This window comes from Protopterus annectens, chromosome 14.part0 (assembly GCF_019279795.1).
Source record: "Protopterus annectens isolate FY-2018-M chromosome 14.part0, PAN1.0, whole genome shotgun sequence".
NCBI classification, from domain to species: domain Eukaryota; kingdom Metazoa; phylum Chordata; order Ceratodontiformes; family Protopteridae; genus Protopterus; species Protopterus annectens.
In genome coordinates this window covers 765,079,592-765,092,673 of record NC_056748.1, presented here as the reverse complement: position 1 = coordinate 765,092,673, position 13,082 = coordinate 765,079,592, and the positions used below count along the sequence as shown (strand labels likewise).

General features: G+C 40.5%; 1 protein-coding gene across 1 annotated transcript in view; it reads right to left on the bottom strand.

Moving 5' to 3' along the window:
• BTRC (beta-transducin repeat containing E3 ubiquitin protein ligase) overlaps positions 1 to 13,082 on the bottom strand; it is a 2,835,508-nt gene that overhangs the window by 1,097,418 nt on the left and 1,725,008 nt on the right. The window contains exon 8 of the mRNA XM_044056496.1: positions 2,332 to 2,428. Coding sequence (XP_043912431.1) covers positions 2,332 to 2,428 — 97 coding nt within the window. The remainder of the gene's footprint in view (positions 1 to 2,331; positions 2,429 to 13,082) is intronic.

The following is a 13,082-nucleotide window of genomic DNA, read 5'->3' as shown; positions in this document are numbered from 1 at the left end:
TCTGTTCTAGCTCTTGCCCTGTATTTTTGCTGTCCTCCTGGCCAAGGGGTCCTTCACCCTCCCACTTTTTTCCTGCTGGATACACATGTTCTCCTTTGTTCCTGAAGGTATTCTGTTCCTTCTGGTGCCTTTTCAGTTCTGAGTCTTTGCATCTGTGCGTTACCTTTAGCACAGTGAGCATGCATGTGATGTATAGGTGCCAATAAGACCTAACAGCTTTGGTATACTACCAGATGGTGGGCTATTCTTGGCAGGAGATCCCCTAAGGTGAAGAATACTGCAGCAGTGACAAGAATACATCTACTGTTATGGTAAGATTTTACATAACAGTACTTTCCACTGATAGAAACGTCTGCCATATTTCTCAGTAATCCATCTCAACAGAGGCTGAAGACCTGCACCTCATAGACTTGTTCAAGTGCAGTTAAGAGGTTTGTAATTGTGGCACTGAGGCAACAGACTTAATGCTAGTGGGGTGAGGCCTAGGAGGTAAAACACCTTTAGATACAATCAGCCAGGGGGTGGGGGTGGAAAGACCCAGTACAGTCATCGTAAGGGAAGGTGTCTGACCTGGTACCACTGCAGCTGGCCTTTTGGAGCTTTGAAATGGGGGAACAGTAGGAGAGGGAGAATTTCTAACTGGCTAAGGGATAGGACTGTACAAGCTTTTCAAGTTCCTGGTAGTTACTTCCAGTTTTTAATGCAGAAAGCTTTAAAGATGCACAAATGCTGCACCGTTCATAAAAATGTGCCACTCCTAGACAGCTTAAACATTTTGAGTATCTATCCTATGGAGGAAGGGGGATGGTATTGGCCCAGAAAATACATTTATTCATTTTTTTTAGATTCCTTAGATTCTTGAAGGTCTAACAAGTGGCACCAAAACTGCTACAAAAATGCACCACATAAATGTTCATGGCCACAAAACTGCCACTGAAAGCAAGCAATCTCCTGCAGATAACTCATGCTAGAAATTAAAAGACAGTAGAAATGCCACTCAAACTACAAAATTGAATTTAACAGTCAACAAAGAGCACTAACGGCAAGAACAAGTACATTTTCCGCTAATAAACTCCCTAATGGAAGGGAGGATGACACTGCCTAGCAAGAGGAGGGTAGTTACTGTCACACGTTGCAAAACAAAAGTAAATAAGTGGACTGACCTGAATGGAAGAACACCACTCACAAGGAAAGAAAACAAGCCAAAATCTGAAGATACGACAGAAAAGAAATGAAACGATGTAGACATCCATTTAAGCAAGGTGACCTCTACAGATGCTAAGAATTTTGCAACAGGGTCCTCCTCAGATGATTATGAGTAAAAGGGGTGGGGCTTAGACAGTCTAGGAAAGCTCTCACAGAAGACTGTCATGAAAATCTTACTCCAGTAGGTGATAAGGATATAAATCCAAAACAAGAACCCAGAGACGCGCAATAAAGCTCCCAGTCAGCGAAGAAATTGCCAAATGTACCACGTGTTTTTTGACAGTGTAAACACTCGAGTCAATTAAAATCACACTTTTATTGAAATCACCAGCATTAACGTTCAAAACATACGTTTTCATTTTGTCAACGGGGTAATGCTGATGACATTAAATTTTCAGGAAATTTGAACACTTTGCTGCCCATATCTGATGAAGTGACTTAAAGAAAACATATGTTTTGAACGCTAATGCTGGTGATTTCAATAAAAGTGTGATTTTAATTGACTCTGAGTGTTTACACTGTCAAAAAACACGTGGTACATTTGGCAATTTCTTCGCTGACTGGGAGTTTATTGTGTCTCTCTGGGTTCTTGTTTTGGCTTTACTGGTTTTCATTGGAGCCCTTGCATCTTTTTATGTTGATAAGGATATAGCTCTGATCCTGCATCTTCAGGTGTACTTCAGCAAGGGTTGTCTGAATGACATTAACTAGAATCCCCACCCTATCTCATAACACAGTTGTTTTTACAGTTAGGTCTAACAGTAACTTTTTTTCAAGATGAGACAGTTACACCAAAAGGTGCATTTAATTGTCCTTCCTGATCATTACGTTTCAATGCAAGTTAGCAAGAATTCTGTTATCGTACAAGAAGCAGGGAGTGCCATGACACCATTTAACTCTTAAACATGCACATCAGTCATAACGTGTGTAATTTCTCAAAATCTAATCCACCAACTTGATCTGATGAAGATGTACTGTGACAAAATCACTGCAATTAAGGCTCTTAAGGAATTTCACACTAAAAACTAAAACATTTTAATAAGACAAACCAAGAATATTTGGAAATCAGAACATGAATGAAAGATTTTGCAATAACTGCACATCATTTCAAATGTATATGATTACCTCTATATCCTGAATAATTTTCGGATAAAGTGCTCTATAAAAAGAGTTAGGAGGACAGGTACCATCTGCAGGTTTGTTCTTGAATAAATATTGACCCCTGGAAAATAAGCATATAACAATTATAACAGTTAAATTTGTCAAGCTTGATTCACATTTACACTTTAAATCACCATCAGAAATATTTTCCTGCAAAACAGAAACTGGTAAATATGTTTTTACAAGACCCACAGTCATAACTATGGCAGGGAAAGGGGGCATAAACTCTCAGGTGGTGTAACTGTCACTTGTCAATAGGCTACTAGTGCAGTACCGCCAATCCTGTAAAAACGTGCAATACTGAAGCTTCTTTAAAAAATGCCAATACTGCACTCGCTTGAGCTCACTCTGATAGAATACTTGCTGTAGCAAATAGCTTGCTACAGTTAACTTTTGTGTGTGTGTGTGTGTGTGTGTGTGTGTGTGTGTGTGTGTATGTGCATGCGTCTTCAACACTGGGAAGACCTCTTTTTCGGTCTTCAACTTCAGGAAGTCTTTTTCTTGTCCTTTAGATAAAGTGGAGAGCTAGTCTGGGGACTACCCAGGTTGCCAGGTCACCAGGCTATGGCTCTAACCAGAAAGAGTTTGCTTTTCTGAAAGAAGAAGAAAAGGCAATCACTGACTGTTGCTAACTGCAAAATCAAATAATACAACTTACTGCAACCTGCACGGCAACTAAAGATAAAAAAATCTTTAAAAATGCGTTTATTCCATAACACTACACAGGTAAGCGCTTTCGCACTGAATTAACTAATGCTTCATCAGACAAATAAAAACGTCAGAGTGTCTCTTAAATACAAATGCATCACTTCCCAGCTCATTAAAACATATTCAAACTGACAAACAAAAACAAAGATACAATAAATCAACAAGGATAGTCACCACCTCATCGGCAAACGCTGGTACAGAGTATGTCTCATAGCAATGACATCACAAAAAAACTTAAATGCTGTAGTTTAAAACAACAGCACTATACAGTTCATATTATGCTCTTATTCACTGAGTCCATGAAATTCATGCAAACAGCGCAAAACTAAAGCTACTCTAAAGCTATTACACTTCCCTACATAAACTATATAATTTGTTTGTTTGTGTCTTTTCCCAGTTAGGGGTCACCACAGCGGAACTCCGGTCTGCTAATGATTGGCAGTAGAGTTTTACGTGCTGGCTTGCCGGGCCTAACGTACAACCTGCAACGAAGGAATGCCCGTTCACGCATGTCGCCACACAGAAGATGCTCTAACTAAGAATCGAACGGGCAATGTCTGTGAGGCGACAATGCTACCGCAGCACCACGACCGCAGTCTACATAAACTATATAATAATAATAAAACATATAATAAAAAAATATGTATATACATATTTTCTAAATCCTGATGCAAATCAATGTAAGAGGGGGTGTATTGTGAGGACAGGTTTCACGGGCATGGAATCATTTAGACCTGGTGGTTTAAAGGATCATAACTCAAGTACCCAACTTTGTTCTCTAGATTCAGTGATGTACTTAACATTTCCCCCTAAGGAAATCATGGTAAAAAATTTTTCCAAAGCCAACTTCATGCTTCTTAAGACAGAAGTGGTGAACTTTATGACACCCATGGAGATGGACAATACAGTTACGACTGCTGAATCCTATACAGATGGACTCTATAATCACTTACACGAGTGCATGGATCGTGCTATCCCAAACAGAACCAAGATGCTATCCTCCAAAAAAAGGAAGCCAATCTGGTGGTTCCCTGCCATAAACAAACTCTACAACAGAAGGAAGAAACTATTGCAAAAGAGAGTAAAATCCCATGAGTGGAGGAGTTCCCTGGTCAGCCTCAGTAAGAAGCTGAGATCCCTTATAAGATCCTCCAAAGCTAGCTACAAAAACAAAATCGCCACCGATTCTAGGGACAACCACAAAGCATTCTATAGCTATGTCAAGAATCTCAATGGCAACACCCAGATCTGCTCTGAGTTACAGCACAACGGCATGAAAATTACAGAACCAACTGATATTGCCAGTGTTCTGGCAGATAGGTTCAGTGCTAACTTTACCCCCCCCTCACCCCCTAAAGGTCCATATCTATATAGGAAGAATGCAGAGCCCCTGTAATCACAACTATGCAGGTAAAAGCTGCACTCTCTAAAGCCAAAAACACAGTATCCATGGGACTGGACAACATCCCAGGCTGTGTTTTACATGAACTTCAGAACAAACTGGCTCCCCACCTAAGCGCCATGTTCAATAATAGTCTCACATCAGGCTTTGTGCCCACTGAATGGTACACAGCAACAGTTATCCCACTCCACAAATGGGGAGCCATCACCGATTCCGGGAACTATCGCCCTATTAGCCTGACAAGCCTGGTCTGTAAGGCCATGGAATGTATCATCATGGAGCTCATAAACAAAGACATTGGTAACCTCCAAACTCTGGACACCACCCAGTTTGGGTTTGTGAAAGGCAGATAATGCCTCCTGAACCTGATCGACTTCTTTGAGGCAGTCACCAAAGCTGTACACGTGGGTAAGGTGGTTCACACAGCCTATCTTGACATTGCCAAGGCTTTCAACACCATCCCCCATTCTGGAATTATAGCTAAACTCACTAAACTAGGTATAAATCCCTACATCACAAGATGGGTTGCCAACTGGCTCACTGAGAGAACCCACACTGTAAAAGTTGCAGACTCCAAATCTGACTTCAAACCAGTGACAAGTGGAGTACCACAGGGTTCAGTCCTGGGACCTTTCCTGTTTGGTATCTACTTCTCTGAAGTACAGGCTAACACAAAAGGCCTTTGGCTAACGAAGTTCGCAGATGACTGCAAACTAGGAGCCGTAGCTGAGTCCCAAATGATGTGGACATACTACAGAAGGGCCTCACTGAGACAGATGCCTGCTGTCAGAGCCATGGCCTCAAGCTCAATGCCAAAAAGTGCACCGTCATCCCCTTTGGTAAAAACTCTGTACCCATAAACTACCATACAGGTGGTAGTCTACTTAATGCGAATGTGTGATAAGAGACCTGGGGGCCCAGGTGGATAGTAGTCTCTCCTTTGATAATCACATCACCACAGTAGTCAGGAAATCCTTCTATGTGGCACACCTCATCACAAAAGGGATCTCATCTAGGAAAAAAAGTGTTCCCCTCTACTTGACACTCATTAGACCCATTATAGAGTACAATGCCCCTCTTTTGGAATGTACCTCACAAGACATCGGCAGCAGCTGGAAAGGCCACAGAAGTACCTTACAAAGAGGATTACTGGCCTCAAACAGATGCTCTACACTGACCGTCTCAAAAAACTCCAGCTTTACTCCATAGCATATCGCCTACTCCGAGGTGATCTCTGCCTAGCATATAAAGCTGTGTCAAACCCAGAGCTGTTGGACATGCTACACCCAAATAAATCCCAATCCCTCCGAGCTACATGCTCTAGGGACCTAAACCTTGTCACCACAATAAACAGGACATGCTGGAGGGATAGATTCCTTTCTCAGAGACTTCCCATACTCTGGAACAAGCTACCCATCTATGTCAAGCAAAGTTGCTCATTAGCACTCTTCAAGAAAAATCTTGATAAGTGGATGGGAAATAAGAAATGCACCCCGGGGATCACTTCTATGGTTCTGCTCGACAGGGGCACAGGAAAATAACTTTCTTGGGTGGCATAAGCCAGGGAACCTTGTTGGCTACGCTTACATAGGCCCTTGGGCCGATAGCCTAGTACCTACTTATGAACACCTTAGTCTCCAAAACAAAAAACTTGAACGTATGCTGTGTCGCTGACTTCTGGGCATGTACAGCAAGTGTATTAGGGTCTCTCACATTCCTGATCTCACCTAAGTGTTCAAGAATCCTATCTTTGAAACACCAATTTGTTTTTCCAATGTAAAAGGCAAAACATTCCTGGCAAAACACATAGTAAATCACATAGACTGTTTTACAGTCATCATAAAAAAAAAAAAATCTATGGTATGCTTCAATACTGGATGCTCAAAAGTATGGCCAGAATATATATAAGGGCATGCTCTACAATTCCTTTCATGAAAAAATGCTGGAACGTGAAAAATTAAACAGGTCAGCACAGTCTACATTATTTCTACAGCAGAGTTGTCTTTTCAGAGAAATGCCTTTACGAAAACTAAAATGCAGCCCATTGTCTGCTATAACAGCAAGGTCAGTGCAGCTCTGTATAATATCCCAGTTCCTTTTAAGGATATCTGTGATTATATTAATATCACTAGAATATGTCAGAACACATCTAGTAATACTATTATTATACCCAGATACAGGAACAGCGGTTATTACGGGAGCAGTAAAATCAGAGAAATATGGTCTAGCTATACTTCTTTCTGATCTAGCTCTCTGTATACAGGCATCTGTATCTGTTTCAGTGTACGCACGTATTAAAAAAATCTGTCAAACTCCTTCAAAGCATGTTCCAACGAGATCTTATCAGTGTGTAAGTACGACCCTAAACCACTGTCCCCTCAGGACATTCCTGGGGATATGTCTAGGGTGCACACTGCTCTTATGCAACACTGAATTCTTTTTGCATGGCTTCTTATATATTTTTGTATTAAACTTGCCAAAACTATTAATATGGGCAGTAATATCCAAAAAAATCAATGGATTCTAAAGACATCATACTACTGAACCTTAAAAAGTCAGTCTACCTTTGCATAAAAGAAATAAACTCATCACTACCCGCCCAAAGCAAAAAAAATGTCATCGACAAAACATTTATAGTGAATGACATGTTGTACATATAGATTGTCTTTAAGGACCTTAGTCTGTTCCCAGTATGCTAACTTAAGGTTGGCGTAGCTATTTGGTACAGTCTGTGCCCATAGCCGAGTCAACCTTCTGCAAGGAATATTCCTGACCAAACACAAAGGCATTGTTCTCTAATACCAGTTTGAGAAGGGCACAAATGAGATCAATTTTATTGCTAGACATATTCACATATTCTGTTACAAAAGACCTTACATAATCAATACCCACAGTGTTAGGAATCACTGTGAATAAAGAAGTGACATCCAGAGTAACCAATACAAGGTCACTAGTCCTACTTAAACCACTAACTTTGCGGTAAAGGTCCTCTAAAAAAAATCTTTGGTGTCTTTCAACACAGAATCAACTTTGTCAAATATAGGTCTCAACATCTTTTCCAAAAAGATGGACGAGTTCTGTAGCCCATCCTCTACTAGATAGTACAGGTCACATGGGAGGATGATAGAGATTTTTATGCATCTTCGGAAGTCTGTATAAGATAGGAACAATCGGATACTCAAATGAAAAAATATTTAAATACATCTTCATTAATAATACCTGTAAGCAACAGATCAAATAGTACAGCAATCCTATCAACAATAGCTGTCAGTTGCAGCTTCATAATTAATTGATAAGTACTATCATCTCTCAACAGCTCAGCCATAGAATCTAAATACAAACTGGTGATAACTGCTATCGCTCCGCCTTTAGCAGCGGGGCAAATCTCGACAGACTTGAGATGTTTAAGATCATTCAATGATCTATAGTCCTCAGCGTTCAAATTATAGTAGCATGATGCACATCTCTCATTAAGTGCCAATCTAATCTGTTCATCACATACATTCACATAAGTCTCAATAGCAGGATGTTTTTCTGGTATAAATGTACTTGGTTTAGCGAACATAGATGCTTCATGTGTATCAAGAAACATTGATGCTAAAGTCAAATTACGAGAAAATAGTCTTAAATCAGTCAGAACCTGTGAGAGATTCGATCTCTGTGCAGATACAAAGGACAAACCTCTATTCAATACCTGAAGTTGTGCAGAGTAAGATGTACAAAGGAAATATTCACCACTATATTGGTCAATTCCTATTCCATGTTCCCATATGGGTGAACCTCTCCATGGACTGCTGCTTGTGCTGCATTAGGCCTCTCTTCATCTGACTGTGTGATCTCCCTTGTCTCTGCGCCATAGTTATTGGAAGTGATTCTGGTAAGGAAAAAAGGGGGTTGTTTTAGACACTGCACTGGATCTCCCAGCCATGTCAGAGGCCATATGTATATCAGAAGTTGTAGAGGTTAAAGTCGCAGCCACTGCTGCATTACTATTGGTCTTATCCACAGAACCCATGTTTAAGTTGTTCAACTGACCTATTAGCAGTAAGTACTTCTATGTCTTGTAGATCCACATGTCCATTTAATGAATGACCTGTGTCTCTAGTAGGAAATGGTCTAGTGGTACTCTTGTGCCATGAAAAAACATCACCCAATTTAAAGTCGGTCATATCTCTCTCTAATTTTTTTATACTTAATAGCCTTCAACCTCTTATCATAATCCCGATCTGTTCAAATAATTTAATTCTTAATATTCTGGCACTTTTCCATGTAGGAATTGCAGAGCATGCCATTATATATTTTTTGGCCATACTTTTGAGCATCCAATATTAAAGCATACCAGATTTTTCTTTTTACACTGACTGCAGAACAGTCAATGTGATTTATTATGCGTTTTGCCAAGAATGTTTTGCTTTTTACATCAGCAAAACAGATTGGTTTTCAAAGATAGGATTCTTGAACACTTAGGTGAGATTAGGAATGAGAGAGACACTAATGCACTTGCTGTATATTGTCCAGAAGTCAAGGACACACCATATGTTCAAGTTTTTTGTTTTGGAGACTGTTAAGTTATGTGTTAGAGGGGAAAATGTTAAGATCACCACTGAAGCTAGAGAACAAAGTTGGATGCTTGAGTTATGATCCTTTAAACCACCAGGTCTAAATGACTCCATGTCCCTGAAACCTGCCTCAAAATGCACCTCCTCTTACACTGATTTGCATCAGGGTTTAGAAAATTTGCATATACATATTTTTTATTATATTTTTATTACTATTATATAGTTTATGTAGGGAAGTGTAATAGCTTTAGAGTAGTTTTTGTTTTGTGCTGTTTGCATGAATTTTATAGACTCTATGAATAAGAGCATAATGTGAGCTGTATAGTGCTGTTCTTTTAAACTACAGCATTGAAGTTTTTTTGTGAAGTCACTGATATAAGATGTACTCTGTACCAGCGCTTACTGATGAGGTGGTGACTATCCTTGGTGATTTACTGTATCTTTGTTTCTATTTGTCAGTTTGAATATGTATTAATGTGCTGGGAAGTGATGCATTTGTATTTAAGAGACTAAAGTTTTTATTTATCTGATGAAGCATTAGTTAATTCAATGCAAAAGCGCTTACCTGTGTAATGTCGTTGAATAAATGCATTTTTTAAAGTTTGTTTTATCTTTAGTTGCCATGCAGGTCGCAGTAAGTTGTATTATTTGATTTTTTGCTCTTTTATATGTGAGGTTACCTGAAAGGTTATATCTTTGTTTCTGTTGCTAACTGTAACCAAACAGTTGATCAGGTACAATATAGCACGTTCTAAGCTATCCATGCTTACATTTTCTGACAGAGGAATTAGGTGGAACACAAGCAATACCATATAAGGAAACAAGTTTATGTCTGCATATACAAACACATACTAAAATCTTTATCTAGCAATATGCAACATTTGAAGAATTTAAAAGGTGCAAATGTGAATCTTCAGTTAAATAAGATAAACAGATATGCAAAACGTTGTTCTTTCCAACAGTAAAGATGTGTGACGGTCTATACGCTAATGACAGATTTCTGAATAATACAATCATGGATTCAGTGTAGTTATAAATATGTAATCCAAACTCAGGAGGACATCATTGTTCTGGTTAAATTTAACAGCAGTCAGACATCCTAAAAACAGGTGCCATAACCCAGAAACACAGCTGTAATGGGGGTTAACCCATACCATCTTATATATACATTTTTTTGAAGCAAGATTTCCAGTCACGAAAGGGAAAATGACTTGATAGTGTGTCAAAATCCTATCTCAGTTTAAAGAAAGGGTCCCACTAAACCGAAGTAGACATGAAGAGAGTACACATTAGCCAGTTTCTAAACTAACCACAGGGTGCCTAACAGAAAATAAAGCAGGGAAGGAGAAAACTAAGCTGTCAACAAAGAGAAATGTAAAAACATATTATGTCAACCTTCACAGAAATAACAACTCAAGTATACATATATATTTTAAGATTATACCAAATTGATATAATGTTATATAAAATTCTGCTGTTATGGTACTGCTTATCAGAAAGTGTACAATGAAAAAAATCATAGGCACCTGATCTGTAGCAATTTTACTAATCTAACATCTACTCTATATTAACAGGACATCTACAGTACTTTAACATGAAGTACGCTCACACAACTGTACTATGTTCATAAGAGTTCTGCTGCAGTGTAGTCAATATATAGATTACCAACCAGTGAGAAGGTTCCCGACTCTGGACATTGATAAAGGGTTACACTATTTCCTTTCTGAATAGTAGAAGCAAAGCCAACCCTGCTGCTAGAATGAATGTCAAGCCTGTAATGCTTGGAGAAAGGGACACATGGAAGCCCAAGTAGCTGCCTAGCAAATACAATGTGATTACATATTTTTGAAGAAAACTGCAGTTGTGGCAGCTGACAATATAAGTCAGAAGTCTAAACCTCAAGATGCATGCACTCGAAACTCTCCTTAGCATGGAAAACATCGATATCTGCATAGTAACAGAAACCTGGTTCAAGGCTCCCGAGAGCACCCCAGCACTACCAGGTTATACCTCATACCATGCTTTTCGGCCCCAAAACTTGGACCGAACCACAAAAGGAGGGGGAGTATCAATATTCGTCAAAGATACCCACACCTCCAGGTTGGTGGCACAGCACGAAGCATCAGAGACTATCCATGTGCAACTAACAGTGGGTAAAACTGCCTTCCAGTTTATAGCCTGCTACAGACCACCCTCCCAAACCCAGGAACTCCACTCGGCCTTCCTGAGAACACTGTAAAATATGAAGATCTCTCCAAACACCATTATACTGGGCGACTTCAACTACCCAAACATAGACTGGGAGCATTACTCTAGCTCCAACACCCTAGCCCAAAGGTTCCTAGAATTTATAAACTCATGCTATGGAACAACTTGATACCACTCCCACAAGAGGGGAAAACATACTGGACCTGATCATCGCCAACATGGGGACTCTATGCTCCAGACCAGAAGTGTATCCCTCACTGGTAAGATCAGACCATAAACTAATCTCACTGGATATTCACATCCCGACCCCAAGCCCTGCCCAGAAAACCACAGCGAAAAACTTCTCTAAAGCAAATTTCACACTCCTCAAAACCGAGGTGGAATCCTTCAAAGCCCCCGGGCCTGTGGAAAATACGGCCCAGACCGCTGAATCCTTTACAAACGCATTCTATGAACACCTTCAGGAATGCATGGATCATGCAATCCCAAATAAAACCAAGACCCAATCCTCCAAAGGCAGACGTCCTGTCTGGTGGACCCCAGCCATAAACAAACTATACAATAAAAGGAGGAAGCTAATACATGATAGAGCAAAATCCCAAAAAGGGAAGGCATCTCTGATCAGTGTTAGCAAAAAACTATGGGCACTCATAAAATCATCTAAAGCCAGCTTCGAGAGAAAAATTGCACAGGACACTAAGGATAATCACAAGGCTTTCTTTAGTTATGTTAGGAACCTGGGTGGGAATTCCCAGATATGCTCAGAATTAGTCCAAAATGACAAAAAATACACCGAACCCACAGACATTGCCAACATCCTAGCTGACAGGTTCAGCGCAAACTCCCCACCAAAAGGGCAAATATCTATCCCAGCAGAGTGCTGCCCCTGACATCTCAGATGCTCAGGTAAGAGCCGCCTCTCCAAAGCAAAAACACAGCATCAATGGGACCAGACGGTGTCCCGGGCTGCGTCCTACATGAACTCCAAGAAGAGCTAAACCCAAACATAAAACTACTGTTCAATCTCAGCCTTACTACAGGATATGTAACCAAAGAGTGGCGTACATCAACGGTGGTCCCTCTCCACAAAGGTGGTGCCTCAACAGATCCTGGAAACTATCGCCCCATAAGCCTGACTAGCTTGGTCTGCAAAGCTATGGAAAGGATCATCATGGACCTTATAAATAAAGATATTGGGGACCTACAGACACTGGATCCTACCCAGTTCGGCTTTGTTAAGGGCAGATCCTGCCTCTTAAACCTGGTCGATTTCTTTGAAACAGTCACCAAGGCCATTGATGAGGGGAAGGTGGTCCACACAGCCTACCTGGACCTCGCAAAAGCCTTCGATACAATACCCCACTTGGGCATTATAGATAAGCTCACCAGCTTAAATATAAACCCCTATGTCACTAGATGGGTTGCAAACTGGCTCATGGACAGAACCCACATGGTTAGAATTGCTGGAGCCATGTCAGACTCCAAACCAGTTACAAGTGGCGTCCCACAAGGCTCAGTCGTGGGACCTCTCTTGTTTGGTGTATATTTCTCAGAGGTACAGGCCAACATGGAAGGACTGTGGCTGACCAAGTTCGCAGATGACTGCAAACTGGGCGCCATAATCGACTCTCCAGCCGACACAAGCATCCTCCAAAAGGGCCTCATAGAGACAGACATCTGGTTCCAGAGCCATGGCCTCAAGCTAAACGCCAAAATGTGTATAGTCATCCCCTTTGGCAAAAACAAAGTGCCCACAAATTACCACATAAGTGGTAATCCATTAAGTACGGAAAAAGTAATTAGGGACCTGGGGACCCAAGTTGATAGTAATCTCTCAT